Raw genomic sequence first — 18,954 nt, 5'->3', positions numbered from 1 at the left:
ATACTAATTTACATAGAAAGATTTCCTAGTTTACCCCCAAAAAAGAGTAGGTTTTAAAATTACATTTATCTATGACCAGCGAAGGAAGGTTGCCAAACTCCAGCCATACAGACAGTTAGACAGGAGGGTGTGGACATCAAAGCAGAGGCGGGATGGGGGTGGGGGAGATTTATTTATACTCTCCTGCCTTGTGCAATTTCCTGAGTGTTATTCAACAAGGAACTGCTAAGCACAGAGAATGTGTCAGCCCACTCCTAGGTGCTCAGGATACAGCTCTGAGCAAGACAGGTGCCTGCCCCCAAGTGTTCACATGCAAGTTCACCATGTCAGAAACAGGGAAAGATTAAACGTAGTGACCTTGCCCGCAGTTTAAAGAACTGAGGTCAGACCTGACCAACAGAGGCAGGAAGGCTGCTCCTGCCAGAGCTGCAGGTCTCCAAGCAGCCTCCTCAAGAGCCTTCCTGACACCCCATGAACCTGCACCCAGCCCTCAGGTGGTTCATTTCTTTCCCAAGCTGCCCCTGGACCACTGTGGAGAGTTTCCAATGTCTCTCCACAGGGCCATGGATGGCCCCATTCACTGCTGACCGCCCCCCTCCCCCCAGCACCTGGCACCTCCCAAGCTGTGGTCTCTTCTTCTTCTTAAAAGGGCACAAATCCCATCCTGGGGCCTCACCCTCATGACCTCATCTCATCCTAATGACCTTTCAAAGGCCCATCACATACCATCCCATTGGGGAGTCAGGCTACAACAGAAGAATGTGGGGGACACACACATCCAATCTGTGGCAGAGTGGAACTTACACCTCTACTGGGAGAGATAAATAAATAAATAAATGGCCAACAGATACAGGATGCAAGTTCTGATCGTGATGGCTCCACGGGGCACAGTCCCAGTGTGAGGTGGCCAGGACTCCCAGGACTGCTCCTCAGGACTGCCCTCCAGGACGGCCCCCCACACAGGTTTCTAGCACGTTCCCTCGGGATTGTCACTGCCAGGACGCCTCCCTGCCTGGAGCCAGGCCAGCTGCCCGCTCACCCTTCCTGGATGTGCCCTAACAGTCTCAGACTCTGCTGCACATGAACTTTCCAAGGCCCACCTTTGAAAATCAGACAGACAGACAAAGGAACAAAAGCTGTAGCTCAACACGACAGATGTTTTCACCAAAACTAACAGACCCAGGGAGCCGAGAGCTGGACTGGAGGGCTCCAGCCACACCAGGGACTCCCCCAGTGGCCGGGGACAGAGGTAGGGCACGGAGCCTGTGCAATCCCGAGGCGAGCAATGACCAGAGCGGGGCCTGCTCTCCTCAGCAGACCTCCTCATGGAACTGTCACAGGCAGCAGCCTGCCCGCCTGGCTTCGGCCAGGGGTCCTTGACATCAGGTGTCCGCCTGGGCAGAGCAGAGTATGGGAAAGGAGGGGCCCAGGACGCCCAGGTAATGGGAAACCAGCTCCCCCTCACTCCCAGAGACCCTGCCTCTGAGGCCTCTCAGCTGCCTCATCCCCAAGGATGTTCCTTCCTGATGCCCGTACACCTGGGCCTAGGCTGTTCCCCAGGGATCCACCTTCTGTTCCCCCAACAACAAACACGACGCCTGGCAGACAATACATGTCGGATGGGTGAGAAAGGAACTCCACCTCCACACACCCCAGGGGGATACACCCTGCTGGATGGCGAGGGTTGACAAGGCCTGCACAGAGCCTCTTCCTCTGGGTCCCCACTGTCATCTCCAAAACAGGAGCGGGACCCACATGGCCCTGCCATTGGGCCCAGTGTTTACTGCAGAAGCCAGAGCAGCACTGGACCATACTGAGCCAGCTGTGCTCAGGCCGCCCTAATCCAGAGTCTGCCCCTCTGGCTGCGGCCACACTTACCTCCTGCTCCCAGCCAAGCTGGACGCTCTTCCCACCCACTAGATCTCAGCTGGTGGTGCCTCCTCAGAGTGGCCTCTCATATACCCTATATACCCTACCTGGGGCCCAGTATTCGCACCTATGAACAGACCAAGGACCCATGTGACTGCCTTGCTCGTCCTTACTGTTCCAGAAATACCCGAGCCATCCTTGGTTGTGCCAATCATCTGTGTCCCCAGAAGTGGAGCCCCCTGTCCGCCATGTCCCAGCTCCACCCCAGCTCCCACAGCAGAGCTCCCCCAGACAGGGCCTCAGTCAACATCTGCTCAACAGACAGTGCTGGAATCTGGCCCGTCCTACAGCACCTCCCCTGAGAGTCACCCACACTCTGCCCAGACCCCACGGCGGTCCCTTTGTGTGGTCTCATCATGCTGAAAGCCCAGGACCCCCAAGAGGCACCCTAATGTCCCCACACACTTTCAGCAGCCTCCCCTCCAATAATGAAGAGACCCCACCCAGTCCCCTGAATCCTGGCCAGAGGGAGGGGATCAGAAAGGGGCCTCCGAGGAGAAATGTGACGCCTGTCCTGTGGGCGCCAGGACAGCCAAGCCTGCACGTTGCGTGGGCAAGTGTGACTTCCACAAAAACACAATACTTATCGTGTGAGCAGCTTATCTGGGGGAGTGGCTGGCACAGCGCTCTCACCTGGTAGAACTCCCGGAGCCAGTTCTTTTGCAGGTTATCCGGCTGTAAACACAGAAGAAAAAGGAAAAGTCAGTCAGACCGCCCACAGCCCCAAACAGCCCTGCGCAGAAGCCTCTGTGATGAAGACCTACTTGCTGGCCCCACTGTGGGGGCTGGGGTCTCTGCATGGTGGTGGTGGGGGAACTCATGCCGCACAGGGGACCCACTCCGCACACAGGACACCATGCTCCACACAGGAGACCCTTCCACAGGCAGGGACCCAATCTACTAGTTTCCCCAGAGCCAAATCCGCCTGGCAAAGGGCAGGCACCACAGAGCCCGTGTCCTGCCCTATCCAGGGGGTCATGGAGGGGCTGCCCACAGCAGGTGGGCTTGTAGAAGCTGGGAGAACCCAAAGCACTGAGCACCAGCTTCCAGATTCTGGATACTTTGGGGACCAGGAGGCCTGGAATAGTAGAGTATACGAGATTGAGATGCCGCCCCTCCCTGGGAGGTCCTAACCACTGGGCTCACTCTGGCCTGCCCCGTGGGTCTAAGTTTAATGTCTCCTCACCAATGGCTCAAGCCCCTGGCCCTGTGTGCTCTGATTAGGGGTCCTGGATGATGGACATGGCTGCCAGGGTCCTGCAGCCCTGGATGCGACACGAGGCTACTCGGCAGAGCTAGGCTTTCAACGAGGCTGGGAGGCTGTGCAGGGGTGCAGTTCCAGTCTGCAGGGGAACCGTCTAGGGCAGTGATGGCGAACCTTTTGAGCTCGGCGTGTCAGCATTTTGAAAAACCCTAACTTAACTCTGGTGCCGTGTCACATATAGAAATTTTTTGAGCCGAAACTGGTTTGGCTCAGTGGATAGAGCGTCGGCCTGCGGACTGAAGGGTCCCAGGTTCGATTCCGGTCAAGGGCATGTACCTGGGTTGCGGGCACATCCCCAGTAGGAGATGTGCAGGAGGCAGCTGATCGATGTTTCTCTCTCATCGATGTTTCTAACTCTCTATCTCTCTCCTTTCCTCTCTGTAAAAAATCAATAAAATATATTTTTTAAAAAAAAGAAATTTTTTGATATTTGCAACCATAGTAAAACAAAGACTTATATTTTTGATATTTATTTTATATATTTGAATGCCATTTAACAAAGAAAAATCAACCAAAAAAATGAGTTCGTGTGTCACCTCTGACATGCGTGTCATAGGTTCGCCATCACTGGTCTAGGGTCCTGCTACACAGCAACGTGACATGCTCATCACTACAGAACTGCAACTTAAAAACGGTCCATGCCCAGGAGAAGTGAGAGCCTGTGTCCACACAGAACACGGACGCCACATTCACAGCATTAGTCACAATGAGCCAGCGTGGTCTGATATACAATGAAATATTACTCAGCCACAGAAGGGAAGGACGCACTGACACGGGCCATGAGACGGACGAGCCTCAAAGGCATGATGTGGGTGAAATGAGCCACTGCAAAGGGGCAAACCCTGTGAGGCTCCGTTGCATGGAATGTGCGGAAAGACAAATCCACAAGGACAGAAGTTAGGTTGCTGCCAGGGCTGGGTGGGGCAACGGGATAGAATGCTAATGGGCACAGGGTTGGTGGGGGGACGATGGAATGTTCTAGACTGGTTGTGGTGGTGGTGACACTGAAACCGCTGCCCTGTGCCCTCCCTCTCTCACTAACCCCGCCATCTCAGCCCCGAACCAGGACACCAGAACCATAGGGATGGCGCTGAGCTGTGGCTCAGCTGAGTGGACTCATTCTGTGTACATTACTGTGCTTGCTCTTATTTTTTTACAATATGAAAAATGAAAGTTTCAAGCCCAGTGATAAGAAGGGCTGATCCCAACTGAGACACGGAAAATGTGGGCCACACAGCCCAGCATCCCTGCACACACCAGACTCCACACACACGCCAAAGGGACAAGACCTGGCCGTGAAAACACATGGTCTGCAGGGCCAGTGCAGCCACAAATGTCAATAATTCTTTATACTCCGCACATGAAACTATTCCTGCCTAGCACATAAACCTCTCATTTAGTTTCCCTAACGCTTCCCTGAGGATGCAAGAAGAACATAATTTCTTGAAAATCACTATTGAATTTATACCTGATATATTTGCCTCGAGTCTTCTCCCACTAAAAGTAGGGAGTTAGGCAACAAACCACCATGTCCTCAGTGAGATAAATCAAGGCACATGCCCTCCGGCCCCTGTTCCGGACCAGCCCCACCGACAGAGCTGTGCAGGAGCACACCGACCATCTCCCAAGACACTGAAACAAAGGGGGAAGACCACAGCAGAGACATCTAGAAGCCCTGAAAAGCTCTGTCAGTTAAGACTCCAAACTTCTAGAAAACAGACCCTTAAACAATAGAGCACAGCCTGTGTGTAAGCGTGCGCGCACACACACACTTAGGCATGCTCTCTAGCCAAGACAAAACCCCAAAAATGATCTTTTTATATGCACATATCCCAGTTTCTATAAAATTAGACCTTCCTATCACAGTACCCTCTCATTGAGGGCCCTGCCCAGCTGGGCGGTGGGGCTGCGATTCCGCACTGTCACAGTGGCCACATTCCAAGTGCACGGGCTCCGTGTTGGCATGACAACGTGGCAGCTCTACCCAGGAGCAGCTCTGGGCAAGGCCTGGAGGCCACATGGGTGCCAGCCTCCTCAGAGCTATGGCCCATGTTTGGTTAATACAGAGTTATTTTTAAAGCCATTAAAGTAAGAATAAGAGATAAACACACAAACTAGATCTTAGAGTAATACTTTCATTCTAGCCCACAGTGGAGGCTGCACTGGGCTTTGCCCTAAAGGTGTTTTAAATTTTTCTTCAGGGAGAAGGAAAATTATATAGATCAAAATTCTGAATTTACATAAAGAAGGCAGAACATTAGAGAAGAAATAAATAAAAGTAAAAAATTCTTCAATAAAAGTCACAGCCATTTATGATAACATTTTGATGGACTAGGAATTGATAGGGACTTCCTGTCGGAGGAAGGACTCTAACTTCCTCCAAGTGTCCCCCCCACTGGTGTCTCATCTGTGTGGCCCTTTTCCCCCAGTATGGGCAGGACCCTGAAGACAATAAGATATCCCTCCTAAGGTTAGGTAACATTATATGGCAAAGTGAAGGGACTTTGCAGATGTAATTAAAGTTCGTTCATCTCAAGTGAATCAAAAGGGCATATCCTGGGCAGGTCTGACCTTATCAGCACCAGGTGAGCCATTTAAAAGAGGCTCGAAAGGGCAGGTTCTGGAAGCAGAGCACACGCTCCTGTTGGCCCTGAAGGAGCAAGCTGCCCCCAGGAAATGACCTCTGCCCACAGCTCCGCGGGAGCACGGAGGGAAGTCCTTCCCCAGCCGGTCTCCAGATGAGAACACTGCCCGAGAGACCCCCGAGCAGAGGGCTCCACTAGGCTGTGCCCAATGTCTACCTTCAGGAACATGAGACAGAAAACGGGTGCCTGGTGTAGACCACTAAGTTTGTGGTAATTTGTTACACAGCAGAGAAAACTAATACATGTGTCCTTAATACTTATAAATACATGTGGGTGTGTATAATAAAGTAAAATAAAGATTGCTTTACACATTCTTGCCCCATTCAGATTTAATTTTGCTATAAAGTATATGGTTAGGGTCTAATTTAACATTTTTTCCTAATAGTTAGCCCACTGTCTAAAACAGATGGTTAAACTGGGAGATCCCGGTTCCTAAGTGCTAGTCCCTCCCCTTCTGTCCGTCCGTTCGCCCATCCCTCCCTCCTCTAATAATTAGCCTTATCAGATAATGATTTCATTTATGTATTCAAACAAACAATTCTTTACCTTTCTTTAATGTACTGTTTTTACGAGCTTTGTTTCTGTGTGTTTTAATTTAATAAAATTTGGATTTATACTTATCCTTCCTATATTCCTTCAGTTTATGGCATAGTTCTGTAATTTAGCTTTTTGAATGAAATGTTTCCTTTATTTTTATTGTTTCTTGTTTAATAGCAACAACTTTGACTATCACAGAATCTGTGTATTGGAAATATTCACCACCACACACACGTTCATGCTTCCTCCCACAGCAAGTCCCTTTTTCATGGAGAAACATGAGGCACTCCCACTGAGGTCAGGAGCGAGGCAAAAGCACTCTTATTCCCACCACTGTTTAAACTTTATCTCAGACAGTAGGGAAGTAGATAAAAAGAGAAGGCAGTCAGAGGCATAACGCCTGGAGAGGAAGAACTGAACCCCCCACACATCTGCACAAGGCATCACGGGACATCTGGAAAACCAGGGACTCGATGCTACAACTAAAGAAAACAATAAAAGAATTTAGGAAAATAGCATGATGTAAAATGAAGATACAAAAATCAACAGTCATAAATACAAGCAATAGCTGGTCAGAAGACATATCAGAGAAGAAAACCCCCATTTCCAATAGCAACATAAAGAAAGATAAAAGTTAGGAATAAATTTTAAAATGTGAAAACTTTGGCCCTAGCCGGTTTTCTCAGTGGTTCGGGCATCAGCCCACCAACTGAAGGGTCTTGGGTTTGCTTCCAGGTCTAGGGCGCATGCCTAGGTTGCAGGCTCAATCCCGAGCGCTGGTCGGGGAGGCCTGCAAGAGGCAACCAGCAGTGTGATCAATTTTTCTCTCTCTCTGTCTTTCCCTCTCCCTTCCACTCTCTCTAAAAATTAATGGAAAAAAAAATCCTTGGCTGAGGATTAACAACAACAAAAAGTGAAAATTTTGTATGAGAAACACATTAAACCCTTCCTGGCAGAGACGAAAGTAGCCCTGAGTCAAAGGACGACCTCCCTGGTTCTCAGGAAGGTGACTCAGCGCCATAAAGCCATCTGTTCTCTCCAGGTCGGTCTATAAATGACACTGTCCCATCACCAGTAAGTGACCCGCCCCACCCGGCCCGAGCTAGATAGGCTGATGCTAAAGTTCATATGGAAAAATATATTATGACTCAAAATCCAAATACCATTTTTAAAACTGCAGTAAAGAAAAACACACACCTCTGAATGTCAAAAACCATAAGCAAAATAGAAAGACAAATGTCAAGACTGATTGAAAATGTTTGTAGCATAAATCACACATACAGAGTTAGTCTTCCTAATGTTTGATGAACTCTTAAAAGTCAAGCAAGCCCGGCTAGGGTGGCTCAGTTGTTGAAAGTTGAACTATGAACCAGGAGGTCATGGTTCGATTCCTGGTCAGGGCACATGTCCAGGTTGCAGGCTCAGTCCCCAGTGGGGGGCATGCAGGATGCAGTCGAGCAATGATTCTCTCTCATCATTGATGCTTCTATCTCTCTCTCCCTCTCCCTTCCTCTCTGAAATCAATAAAAAAATATATCTTTTAAAGTCAAGGAAAAACAACAAAAAGTCTGATAAAAAAGAAATGGGCAAAAGACCCAAACAGAGGAGTCACAGGAAAGGTCTCCACACAACGTCCATGTGAAGAGACATTCACCTCTCTCCCAGGTGAGAGCTGGCAGTGGGCCGCCAGAGGCGGAGGCCGGGTACACCCCCACTCACCTAGGTGCTTTGCTAAAATGACGTCTAACCCAAAATGAAAATGGAGAGACAAGCAGAGACCCCAACAGTGGGACATCTTACAGGATGAGTGGTCCAGACTCTTCACAATGTCAAGGTTAGAAACACCAAAGATGGGTGAGGAGGATGGGATGACAGGCTACAGAGCTGTGACCCCCAGCTTGGCAGGTGAGCCTTGAGCACAAGCCAGGAAAAAGGAGTAATAAGCACCATCAAGGCTGCTGGAGGCAACTGGGGTGACATGACTGCAAACTATACGTAGATACCTTTGTCCCAGGACAAATGGCCGGAGTGAAGACCATGTGCTTAGATGGGAAAACACTCAGGTGTGGGGGTGCCTCTGATGTCTCTCTGAGCATCACAATGTTTACAACTTACTTTCTCTAACCGGATCCCCCACCTATCCACTCTCCTCTGCAACCCCCCTGTAACCTGGGAGGTGGGCCTGCGGTGGACATTGGCCAGCCACCCGCTGCCTGGGACCAGGGCAGGTCCTGGCAGAACTGAGCAGGTAAAGGGTGCGGCCAGGGTATGCAGCCTGTGATCCTTGGTGGAGAACTCAGCTCTCTCTGAATAGCCCCTCCAGCCACCTCTCTCCAAGCTCCAGGAATCACCCCCACCCGACCCCTCCATGGTTGCCTACAGATGACAGTCTGGCCAGCCTGGAGGATCGCACTGGTCCTGGTGGCTCATCCTACCACACCAGTCAGGACTCCAAGCGACCATCCCTCGTCGCGAGCCTTGGAGCGAACCCCACAAGCTGCCTGGGCACCGGGCTTCTCGGTGTGGGCACGCCAGCTCCAGCGGCCCCTCCCTCAGCGAAGCCCCTGCTGCCGCCCTCTTTACCCATCGCCTCCCTGCTCTGCAGCCTGTTTCACAGAGAAGGAACTAGGCTCCAAGGGCAACAGGGCCGGGATGCTAACCCCTAGTCTCCCTGCAGGGCCCTGGGAGACGCACTGGCTCCTCTAGCCCAGGGTCCCATCAGGGACAGAGATGACAGCACCCTCTTCCCGCAGGACAGATCCAGACCATGAGGACGCAGCAGCACTGGGAGGGAGGTTCTCTCACCCACAGCACGCCTTCACCAGTTACCACTATCACATTTCACTGAATCCAAATGCCACTATGTCAGCACCCCAGGAGTTTTGGAACACGAAGACTCTTCTCTAAAATGTGAAAAATGTAATTCTTAGAATCCATGAAATACTGTACAAATGTACATGTCAGAATCCATGAAATACTGTACAAATCTACATGTTAGAATCCATGAAATACTGTACAAATGTACATGTCAGAACCCATGAAATACTGTACAAATCTACATGTCAGAATCCGTGAAATACTATACAAATGTACATGTCAGAATCCGTGAAATACTGTACAAATGTACATGTCAGAACCCGTGAAATACTGTACAAATGTACATGTTAGAATCCATGAAATACTGTACAAATGTACATGTTAGAACCCGTGAAATACTGTACAAATGTACATGTCAGAATCCGTGAAATACTATACAAATGTACATGTCAGAATCCGTGAAATACTGTACAAATGTACATGTCAGAATCCATGAAATACTGTACAAATGTACATGTTAGAACCCGTGAAATACTGTACAAATGTACATGTCAGAACCCGTGAAATACTGTACAAATGTACATGTCAGAATCTGTGAAACATGGTACAAATGGACATGTCAGAATCCATGAAATACTGTACAAATCTTCATGTTAGAACCCATGAAATACTGTATAAATGTACATGTCAGAACCCATGAAATACTGTACAAATGTACATGTCAGAATCCGTGAAATACTGTACAAATCTACATGTTAGAATCCATGAAATACTGTACAAATGTACATGTCAGAACTCATGAAATACTGTACAAATGTACATGTCAGAATCCATGAAATACTGTACAAATCTACATGTTAGAACCCATGAAATACTGTACAAATGTACATGTCAGAACCCATGAAATACTATACAAATGTACATGTCAGAACCCATGAAATACTGTACAAATGTGCATGTCAGAATCTGTGAAACATGGTACAAATGGACATGTCAGAATCCATGAAATACTGTACAAATGTACATGTCAGAATCCATGAAATACTGTACAAATCTACATGTCAGAACCCATGAAATACTGTACAAATGTACATGTTAGAATCCATGAAATACTGTACAAATGTACATGTCAGAACCCATGAAATACTGTACAAATGTACATGTCAGAACCCATGAAATACTGTACAAATGTACAGGTCAGAATCTGTGAAACATGGTACAAATGGACATGTCAGAATCCATGAAACCTGGTTCGAATGGACCATGAGATGTGCTGTCAGGATTCTGAGGGACACAGTGAGAACACCCATCCACCCACAGCATACATGTCCCCATGCTGCCTGCAGGGCACCCAACATAGGGATGTGTGGGTGAGTGCCACCCTCCAACCCCAAACAGCACACACCCAGTCTGCACAGGGAGGGGAGGGGCAGGCCTGGAACCATGTCCATCTCTGGCTCTCACGCCAGGAGAGGACAGTTTTGAAGAAAGGGACCCCCATCTCTGTCACTGTTGTAGGCACATCCTGCCTGACTACAGGTGTGCAGTTCGAACCTGTAAAGGTGCCTGGAAGGAGGAGTTTGCTGAGGAAGCCAACAGTCGGGCTGTGAGAGTGCACACGGAACGAAATGCTGAACGCCGAGAGCGGCTGCGCAGAAGGGAGCCCCCACCCAGAGTCTGAGGATGGTCACGGTGGTCAAAGGCGCTGGAAAGCCCACTCCACCAGGACTGCCCATGGGCATCGCTTCCCCCCAGGTGTCAGGGTTAAGGAACCAGGAGCCCCCATTCTGACTCCTACACTAAAGCCCCTTGGTCCCCGGGTCCTGCAGGAGAGAGAGGGGCTGCTGCTTCCTTGGCCACACGAAGCTGAGGCGTCACTGGCAGTACAGGCATCACTCTTGGGAGCAGAAAGGACTTCTTGGCTCCAGAAGCTGCGCTGGAGCCTGGGCTGAGGGCAGATGGGGATTGAAAGGCGCCACCCTAGTCCTGGAGGCAGCACCCCAACCCTGGAGGTTAACCCGCTCTGAGACAGCAGACCCGCACTCCAAGAGGTGATCATAGGACCCTGCACATAGCACCCAACCGCATGTTCCTCACATCGATCCTTAGCACCTTCAAGCCTGAGCCATTTAACACAAGCACCCTGGGCTCCTTCACCCTGCAGACCCGGGGCCTCCGGTGCAGGGGCCGAGCTGCGCGATCCGCAGGAAATCCTGGCTCCGCCACTCGCTTATCCCTGCGGAAAACCGTTTCCTCTCATGTGAAGGGAAATCTTGTCTGTGCAGTCAGAAATATACTGAGGCTAAAAATAGGCTTGTAGAAGGAAGTGACGGCCAGCCCTCCACCAAATGACAAGTGCGAGAGGGGGCAGGCAGGCAGCAGCCTGGGGGCCAGGGTCGCACACTGAGCTCCCATGTTCACCTCTCCACTCTGGCCTCCATCCCTTCAGCTATTCAGACACAGCAAGAGAACGAGAAGGAAAAAAAGAGAGAGAAAATGAGAAAGAAAAGGAAACTCAAAGAGCAAGGTCTTCCTGTGAAGGGCAGCTAGAAATACCCTCCTCTTTCATTAAGCACGAAGAAAAAGCTGCTTAAGTCTCTCCAAATTATGCCAAAACTTCTCACAAAGATGCATCCTCTTAAAACCTTAATCCCCTGGGAAGAAGGCCTTGATGAATTTATAACAAAATAGACATTTTCCCTTTAAGGGTGTCCCAGATCATAATATATTTAAAATAATTTATCAGCCCGGTCAGTGTGGCTCAGAGGTTGAGTGTCGGACCATGAACTAGGAGGTCACGGTTCGATTCCTGGTCAGGGCACATGCCTAGGTTGTGGGCTCTATCCCTAGTCGGGGGTGTGCAGGAGGCAGCCAACTGAACATAAGAAACATCTTACCCATGTTTCTATCTCTCTATCCTTCTCCCTTCCTCTGTCTAAAAAAAAATCAATAAACATAAAAAAATAAATCCACACCCTGAAACAATAAAACAATTAAATAAAATAATTTACCATCACACAGGATTAAATTCTAAGAAACAAAGCAATCCTGGGAAATCCTGGCCCCGCCAGGAAATAATGGCCCCTGAAAAACGATATGATCGACTTGCCGGGCACGTTCTGTGCAGGCCAACCATCCGGCTAAGACCAAACTGGGGCCCATTTCCCAACAGACGTGTATCCGGCTGGACTCCAAGCACCAGATGTGGAACAGAGCAGAATAGAAGTCTGAAACCCGAGGCATTTTTACACATCACATGGCAACAGCCTCGCTCTGTGATCTCAGCATATCCCCCCACCCGCAACAGAGCCTCTGTCCCCTGGGCGCTCTCTTCCCAGGAAGTCTCCCAACACCACTGCTTTCCCCCTCCATAGTGACTTCAGCCAAAATATCCAACCAGCTGTGCCAAGACCCCCACTGAGGGGACAGCTGGCCGGGCGGGGCAGAGGGTAGGGAGGCTCTTCATGTGGCCCCTCCGCTTCCCAGGGAACCCTATCCTTTCCATCCTCCAAACTTTTCCAACAGTTTATGTGCTGTTGCCCTCACGCTGGTTCTCTTTGTTTTCTTTTCCAAGTGGGTTTATAGGAGAAGACTGGGAAGGAATAAAATCAGAGCACACCATGTGGTCCTCTGCAAACAGCTTGCACCTGGTCCAGAGGACGCGGCCCAGGCGGCCTGACCTCCGAATGCGCCAGGACGGAGCAGGCAGCGGGGAGGCCAGCACATGGCGGTCCACAGAAGATCACAGATGATGGAAATCAAACTCCAGGCCCACAATAAACACCAGCAGGAGAGTCCAGGGGGAATGGTGAGCTGTCGGGAGATGAGACTGGTCAGGGGCGGGGTGGGCAACTCTTCCTGGACCAGAGTTAGGGCACTGCTGCTTTTAACGTGCAATGTAACTCTCTGTCCAATTTTTAACAAAGTTCTTTTCAAAAGTGACTCATACTCATATCAGACATTTTGGGACACTCAGTGGAGGGGGGGGGGGGGCGGACAAAAAATAAAACTACAGCTGCCTACACTGCTATCACCTTGGTGCCCTGGGACCCCATCACCACACCACCAACGACGATGCAGTCACCCATCACCTGCCCCTCCAGCAGGCTGTCCACTGCGACTGGTCAGCAAAGTGGCTTCCAGAGCCCCTTGTGACAAGTTACAGGGTTGGGGTACACCACTGACTATGTTCTGGGGAAAGGTGTCCCAGAGGAGGTGGCTGCCAGTAGCTGTCAATGGTTTGAGAGCCTGTGTCTTCTCCCTTCACGGAGGGTGCTCCCTTCTGCGGGAGATGAATCCCGACTGTGCAACTGAGAGTGGGAGCCGGTTGAGGCCTGGGAGAAAGACAGGAAGATTCTGTGTCTTCCGATGGAGGTCCACCTCTGCAGGGAGAACACAGGCCCAGCCCAGACACGGCAAGGCCAGCCTCAAAACACACTTTCCTCTGCCCCTTTCTCACACGACACACTGGACTCCTTAAGTGGCAAGCGTTCCCACGCTGCTATAGCATCGCTCATCCACAGACAAAGGCAGGAGCTGGGTTTCAGGGACATATGGCGAGTTCCCAGCTCTGGTTCCGGTGGAATGAAGTAGTCACCTGGTGCTTTGGGAGGTGAGCTGGCTCCGCTACGACCCAAAGGGCACCCCAGACTCCACAGTGCCACCTCCTCCTGCCACAGCATGTGGCCTCCTGCTCCCAGGTGGGAAAAGGTGTCCATGGAGAAAGGGCTAAACACAAGCTAGGTCCTGGGGGATGAAGACCAGCTATGGAAGGAGGAGAGAATTCCCAGGAAGGAAAAAAGTACATAAATTTAATTTAGCAGCGTGGGTTCTAAAGAACGTGAATGCAGCCCAACCAAGGTCTTGAAGAAGTGACAAAGGAGAGAACTCTCTCTGGGCAGGTCAGAGCCAAGTGTGCCAGTGAGCGCCATCCTGGTCACACAATGGAACAGTCAGAGGCAGAAACTCCAACAAAAGGGCAGGCAGCGAACAATATAAAGAAGCTAGCCAACCCCAAAACTGGCTCTTAAACAAATCAGTAAAACTGATAAACCACTAGGTATGATGGTCATTAAAAAAAAAGGACTCACGTGACCAATATCAGAAACCAAAGGTTATCAATGTAGGCATTAAAAGAGCAATAGGAGAGCCCGGCCAGCGTGGCTCAGTGGTTGAGTGTTGACCTATGAACCAGGAGGTCATGGTTCGATTCCCAGTCAGGGGACATGCCTGGGTTGCAGGCTCAATTCCCAGTAGGGGGCGTGCAGGAGGCAGCCGATTGCAGATGTTTCTTTCTCATTGATGTTTCTATCTCTCCATCCCTTTCCCTTCCTTTCTCGCTCTAAAATATTTTTTTAAAAGAGCAATAGAGAGTCTCTGAGCAATACCAACAAATGTGACAGCTCAGGAGAAATGGACAAATTCCGCCAAAACCGGTTTGGCTCAGTGGATAGAGCGTCGGCCTGCGGACTGAAAGGTCCCGGGTTCGATTCCGGTCAAGGGCATGTACCTGGGTTGCAGGCACATCCCCCGTGGGAGATGTGCAGGAGGCAGCTGGTCGATGTTTCTCTCCCATCGATGTTTCTAACTATCTATCTCTCTCCCTTCCTCTCTGTATAAAATCAATAAAATATATTTAAAAAAAAAAAAAGAAAGAAATGGACAAATTCCTTAAAAAATAAAATGACACAATGAAACAAAACTTTTATCTGTTAGAGAAATTGGATTTGTATCAAAAACCTTCCCATATTACACTGATGGTTTCACTAGGGAATTCCATTAATCACTCAAGGAAGAAACACCAGCAATCTTAATGGCTCTTTCAAAATAGAGGAGAGAATAATTTCTGGTTTGTTCTATGAAATCACCATAACCCTAATACCAAACCCTGACAAAGATATTCAAAGATATGGCAAAGAAAGAAAATTACAGACCAATATCTCTTATGAACACATACACAAACCAAATGCAGAAATATGTAAGAAAGAGAATATAATACAACCAAGTAGGGTTTAGCCCAGGAATGATAGTTTGGTTGAAAATCAATGTAATTCACCACATTTACAGACTAAAGGAGAAAAACTATAGGATCATTTCAATAAATGCAGAAAATGCATTTGTCAGCATTCAACTTTTTTCATAGTTAAAAAGCACACACAGCAACATAAGAAATAGAAGAAAACGTCCTCAGTTTAATAAAAGAACATCTAAAACAAGAAAAAGCAACCTCCAGCTACCACCGTGCTTACAGGCTCAACATCCTGGTTCACGTGGAGTCGTGGAGTCGAGGTCCTGACCAGGGCAGGAGGCAGAGAGAGAAGAAGGCACCACGTCAGAGACAGTTGCACAGCGGGCTATTTGCAGGTGCTGACTGTTGACATATACAGCCTTAAGGACTCTGAAAAGCTACATTTTAGCAAGGTCATAGGGTACAAAGTTAACACGCAGAAACTCATTTGCATTTCTATCTAACAACAGCAAATAATTGGAAAATAAAATGTTTTAAAATACCATTTACAATAGCATCCAAAAAACATAAATTGTGTAGAAATACATTTAACAAAAGATACAAGACCTCTATGCTGAAAACTACAAAATACTACTGAGAGAACTTAAAAGACCTAAATCGACAAAGTGATGTGTGGTCTCCATTAGCAGAAGACTCGGAAGTGTTAAAATGTCTGCCCACGGTGATCTGTGGATTGGGTGTGACGAGGGTCTTCATCTCAGCAGTGCCCCTGGACATGCGACAAGCCTTGCAGACCCAAAGCAATCTTTAAAAGAACAACAGAGTGAGAGGACTTGCACTGGTCTCAAGGCTTCCTGTAAAGCTACAGTAATCAAGACAGATGGTCCCGGAATAAACCTCAATAACACATCAACAGAACAGAACAGAGTCCAGGAAGAGACACACACCGATACTTTGATTTTCATCAAAGGTGCCCAAGCAATCCCCCCGGGAAACAAAATCTTAACAGATGGTTAAGGATTAACTGATGTCCACATGGAAAAACTAAATCTCAACCATGGCCTCGCACCAGACACAAAAGTCATCTGATACGAAAGAAGAGGCTAAATGTAAAAGGTGAGACCATGAAGGAATCAAGGGGAGAATGTCTCGCCGACATGGCAGTAAGCAGAGATTTCTCAGGGCACAGAAAGCAGTCGTCATTAGGAAATCTTACCTGAAACTTGTGGTCATTGAAACCACCACTGAGAAGACGCAGGAAGCGTGGGAGAGAATATCTGAAAGGGCTGGTGTGGGGGGCACATGAACTCCTGCGGCTCAGTCATGCAAACACGTAACACAATGACAACAGGCAAGCCACAGTAATAAACACTTGACCAAAAACAAAAAATACACAGATGGCCAGTAAGCACCTAAAAAGGTGCTCAACATCATTAGCCGTCAGGGAGACGCAGATTAAAACCACAAGGAGATACCACTGCGCACCCACCAGAATGGCGAACATGACAAAGACCCAACAGCAAACACTGGCAAGAAGGAGGAACACGTTGATGTGTGATGTAAAACGGTGTGACCACTTTGGGAAAAGTTCTGGCAGTTTCTGAAGAAACTAAACACACACCCACCTCACGACTCACTGACTCCACTTGCAGGTGAAGTTACCTAAGAGAAACGAAAATATGTTCGCAAACGGATCTGTACAGGAATGTTCACGTAGCAGCCAAAACGTGAGACAAGCCCAGGGGTGCACACACAGAGAAGAGCCAAAGGCCGAGGTACGGTCAGAAACTAACCGCTCGGCCACGAAAGGAAGGACCTCGGGCAGCAAAGCAGACCAACTTCACAACCATCTTGGAGAGGCTGAGTCTGACTCCCAGGACCCGAGTAACCAGAGCCTGCCTGGCTCCCTCAGGATGGGGACAAGGGGCAAAGGGTACAGGCTATCTTCTGGTGTGATGGTCGCACTCTACATTCTGAGAATGGTTTGGGTTCAACATAAGCATTTCTCAAACTCAGTAAATGTCTACTTAAATGTGCACATTTCACTGTAGGTAAATTTTCTATCAAAAGAAAAAAACTAAACCAATATTGAACTCTAGCTACTTCGGCGGGAAGTATGCTGTTGTCTGCAACTTACTCTGAGATGCATAAACACCAGAACACTTGATGGATGGATATATGGATAAATGTGTGATGAAACACGGATAGTAAAATGTTAGTGGCAATCGAAGTGGGGGGTATCAAGTGTTGATATGTAATGTCCTATTCCTTTTGGCAACTTCAATCTTTATAATAAATGTTGGGAGATCATTTAAAATTAAAAGCTAAGAGGGCTGAAGCTGACAGTCCTATCTGTGAATCTGCACCGGGACATGGTGAGTGCTCTTCCACGTCTCAAACGGAACCCACGCCAGCTGTCTCCTCTCCAACCAAGAGGCCCAGCCCGGAACCCTCAGGCAGGTTATTCAACGACAGCTGGTCCAGCGAGGCTCAGCAGCAGGGCAGCACTGCATGGTGCGGGTCCTTTCGGGCAGGGGACCGTCCACAGCCCATCCCTCTGGGCAGCTGTGGGCCCATGAGGAAAACAGAGAGTCAGGAGCCACAGAAAGAAGATCCAGGTCTTGAAGCAGTAAAGCCCAAACTTCTCTTCTCTACAATTTGAGTCTGGAAATTTTTTAAAAATCTTAAAATTGAAGTCCTGAATAACTTTAGTCTAAAAGTAGGCCCCTGTCAAGTCACCATGTGAGAAATCTTCCCAGCTGATCCTTCCATTCACTGGCAGTCATAACGATGCCACCACGCTCTGAGCTGGGCAGTGTCATATCCCACCCCAAGCGGGGCAGGTCCCCAGGCTGCAGGAGAGGGCACACCACAAACACTGGTCCAACTTATCCTTAACTTGGGGAGGCCGGGCACACCCAGCCCCTCTCCTGTGGGGGCCCCAGTGCAGCAGAGGATCTTCCACTGGGCTCTCGCCAGGCTTGGGGAAGACAGAACATGCTGTTGCCGCCAACCCCAGCCAACTTCTCAAGGTCAAGGACTGCCGCCCTCCCCTTTGCCCCCTTCACTTCCTCTCTCTGTTCTACCTCCTCCCACAAGGGAGCCAGTGTTCCCAAGTACCCACTTAACATCACCTCTCCCTCTGGCCTACATCCACCAAAGCTGGAGCCAAGGACCACCCAGTGGCCAGGGCCCTGCTGTCAGCGGTCAGCTGAAAGCCCCAAGGCTGGCATGAGCTCAGGGGGATGGAGCCAAGGGAGTCAGCACACAGAGCTAATTTGATGGGCCCACAGCCAAGAAAGACACCAACTCTCCCTACACAGTTGCCCACTGGTCACCAAGAAGAGGGAGGACGAGTCAGGATCCTAACAAAGTGGGGAATGAGGAGGGGGTGTGGATGGGAAGCAGGGGATGTGAAAGGGGAGAAGGGGATGTGAAAGGGGAGAAGGGAGTGTAGAGGGGGAGAAGGGGGTGTGGAGGGGGAGGACGGGGGTTATAGGAAAGAGGGGAGGTGGATGGGGAGGGGGGTTGTTATGGGGAGGAGGGGATGTGGATGGGGAGGAAGGGACGTGGATGGGGAAGAGGGAGTGTGGAGGGGGAGGAAGGGGTGTGGACAGGGAGGAAGTGGAGGAGAAGAGGAGGGGACAGGGCAGGCATGACCTCTGACCAGCCCTGTCACTAGCTGAGGCTCACCCTGGGAAACTTGGAGCTAAGTGCACCACAGGCCCTGTCCCTGGTCCCCAAATCTTCCTCCTGGGCCTGGACACACACATGCGGGAATATGCACAGGCGAC

At 49.4% G+C, this 18,954-nt stretch overlaps 1 protein-coding gene across 2 annotated transcripts in view; it reads right to left on the bottom strand.

Moving 5' to 3' along the window:
* INPP5A (inositol polyphosphate-5-phosphatase A) overlaps positions 1-18,954 on the bottom strand; it is a 144,527-nt gene that overhangs the window by 100,269 nt on the left and 25,304 nt on the right. For both annotated transcript variants that reach the window (XM_070432131.1, XM_070432132.1), the window contains exon 2: positions 2,563-2,604. In XM_070432131.1, the coding sequence (XP_070288232.1) occupies positions 2,563-2,604 (42 nt within the window). The remainder of the gene's footprint in view (positions 1-2,562; positions 2,605-18,954) is intronic.

This window comes from Myotis yumanensis, unplaced genomic scaffold (genome assembly GCF_028538775.1).
Source record: "Myotis yumanensis isolate MYYU_CA2020_CCGP unplaced genomic scaffold, mMyoYum1.0.hap1 SCAF_13, whole genome shotgun sequence".
In the NCBI taxonomy this organism is placed as follows: domain Eukaryota; kingdom Metazoa; phylum Chordata; class Mammalia; order Chiroptera; family Vespertilionidae; genus Myotis; species Myotis yumanensis.
Note: the sequence above shows the minus strand (reverse complement) of the source record. Positions and strands in the feature narration are given on the sequence as shown.